General features: G+C 53.0%; 1 protein-coding gene across 1 annotated transcript; it reads left to right on the forward strand.

Moving 5' to 3' along the window:
- The first annotated feature begins 30 nt into the window (after positions 1 to 30).
- Positions 31 to 2,323, forward strand: LOC122545492 (uncharacterized protein C17orf114-like). Its single transcript, XM_043684495.1, has 2 exons — positions 31 to 187; positions 1,970 to 2,323. The coding sequence occupies exons 1-2, from the start codon at positions 103 to 105 to the stop codon at positions 2,113 to 2,115; spliced, it is 231 nt and encodes a 76-aa protein (XP_043540430.1). The 5' UTR covers positions 31 to 102; the 3' UTR covers positions 2,116 to 2,323.
- Positions 2,324 to 2,650: the final 327 nt, after the last annotated feature.

Genomic DNA, 2,650 nt, shown 5'->3' on the forward strand with positions numbered 1-2,650 from the left:
TGGCCATTCAGCCCGTCGGATGTGTGATTGCTGTGTCTGATTAGGATTCGGTGCTGACCAAAGGCCTTTGTTACAGTGTACAGACCACACAGCAAGCAGAGAATGGGGGTGAAGGGACTCACCTGTTTCCCATGGCACACCAGGCGCAAGGAGCGTGGCAAACTGGCAAAATCTCCGAGTGCTGAAGGTAGGTTCACCTCCGAATCCGACCTCAGCCCTTATCCACACTCCCCGACTGGTCTCAATGTCCTCACTCTCCCTTATGCTGCCTCTCACCTTTCCAATATGGCCTGAGGTCAGACTATGCAACCACACGAGGCATCACAGTTAGCACTTAGTACCCACCATTCCCTAGGTGTCAGCCCCACTCCGCCTGAATGTAATCATAGCTTCCCAATCCCGGGTATAAAATCCCCGCTCCCAATCTCCCAGTGAGTGACATTCCCTCTCCCAGTGAGTGACATTCCCTCTCCCAATCTCCTAGAGAGTGACATTCCCTCTCCCAATCTTCGTGAGTGACATTCCCTCTCCCAATCCCCAGTGAGTGACAATCCCTCTCCCATTCTCCCAGTGAGTGACATTCCCTCTCCCAATCTCCCAGTAAGTGACAATCCCTCTCCCAGTGAGTGACATTCCCTCTCCCAATCTCCTAGTGAGTGACATTCCCTCTCCCAATCCCCAGTGAGTGACATTCCCTCTCGCAATGAGTGACATTCCCTCTCCCAATCTTCCAGTGAGTGACATTCCCTCTCCCAATCTTCCAGTGAGTAAAATCCCCGCTCCCAATCCCCCAGTAAGTGACAATCCCTCTCCCAGTGAGTGACATTCCCTCTCGCAATGAGTGACATTCCCTCTCCCAGTGAGTGACATTTCCTCTCCCAATCTCCCAGTAAGTGACATTCCCTCTCGCAATGAGTGACATTCCCTCTCCCAGTGAGTGACATTCCCTCTCCCAATCTTCCAGTGAGTGACATTCCCACTCCCAATCTCCCCAGTGAGTGACATTCCCTCTCCCAATCCCCAGTGAGTGACATTCCCTCTCCCAGTGAGTGACATTCCCTCTCGCAATCCCAGTGAGTGACATTCCCTCTCCCAATCCGCATTGAGTGACATTCCTTCTCCCAATCCCAGTGTGACATTCCCTCTCCCAATCCGCATTGAGTGACATTCCCTCTCCCAATCCCGAGTGACATTCCCTCTCCCAATCCCCAGTGAGTGACAATCCCTCTCCCAATCCCCAGTGACATTCCCTCTCCCAATCCCCAGTGAGTGATATTCCCTCTCCCAGTGAGTGACATTCCCTCTCCCAATCCCCAGTGAGTGACAATCCCTCTCCCATTCCCGAGTGACATTCCCTCTCCCAATCTCCCCATGTGAGTGACATTCCCTCTCCCAATCCCGAGTGATATTCCCTCTCCCAATCTCCCAAGTGAGTGACATTCCCTCTCCCAGTGAGTGACATTCCCTCTCCCAATCTCCCAAGTGAGTGACATTCCCTCTCCCAGTGAGTGACATTCCCTCTCCCAATCCCCAGTGAGTGACAATCCCTCTCCCAGTGACTGACATTCCCTCTCCCAATCCCCAGTGACATTCCCTCTCCCAGTGAGTGACATTCCCTCTCCCAATCCTCAGTGAGTGATATTCCCTCTCCCAATCCCCAGTGAGTGACATTCCCTCTCCCAATCCCCAGCATTCCCTCTCCCAATCTCCTGAGAGTGACATTCCCTCTCCCAATCCCCAGTGAGTGACATTCCCTCTCCCAATCCTCAGTGAGTGACATTCCCTCTCCCAGTGAGTGACATTCCCTCTCCCAGTGAGTGACATTCCCTCTCCCAATCTCCCCAGTGAGTGACATTCCCTCTCTTATGTACGAACCTATCACGATCAGCGACCCCTCCGACCAAACCGTCTCCACAGGGCTCCCGTTCAGAATGCCGCACCTAAAACCCGTCTTTCCCACTTCCCTCAGGAACCCCAGGCCCGGGCGAAGTGCTGCGAAGGAGTAAGGGAATCAGCGACGATCCGAAACACTGCGCCTACTATAGTCAGAAAGCTCACCTCTCCTTCCGGCATGAACTGGAATCGGCCACCTCAGTCATTGACTCCACCAACTGAGCCCCCACCGTCCGCCTCCCAGAGAAATCGACCCCGGCTCCCGGGGCAAATCCCAGATCATCACGGCACTCTGGGTTTGGGGCGGGGGGGTGGGCGAGAGTGAAGGACAGGAGTCAGGCAACTTGCAAACATATCATATGGACTGATATATTTGATCCACTCCATTATCCTGATGGGACTTTCTTTCACACCACTGACTTGTAGGTGGTGGTGAGCTGTGTTCTTGAACTGCTGCAGTCCAGGGGGGGGTGTAGGAATTCTCAATGCCATTGGATAAGGAATTCCAGATTTTAAATCCAGTCACAGGAAACCAACAGTGACATATTTCCAAACCCAGGATGGTGTGTGTGAGTTGTGTTATCGAAGCTGCCCCCTGGGATTTGTGTGGCGTGAATGTTACTTGCCCCTTGTCAGCCCAAGCCTGGATATTTATGAGGATGTTGCCAGGTTGGAGGATCCGAGATACAGGGAGAGGCTGAACAGGCTGGGGCTGACCTTGTATAAGTTTTAAAATGGTGAGGGGCTAGAATATGGT

The sequence above is a fragment of the Chiloscyllium plagiosum genome, unplaced genomic scaffold (genome assembly GCF_004010195.1).
Source record: "Chiloscyllium plagiosum isolate BGI_BamShark_2017 unplaced genomic scaffold, ASM401019v2 scaf_58939, whole genome shotgun sequence".
NCBI classification, from domain to species: Eukaryota; Metazoa; Chordata; class Chondrichthyes; order Orectolobiformes; family Hemiscylliidae; genus Chiloscyllium; species Chiloscyllium plagiosum.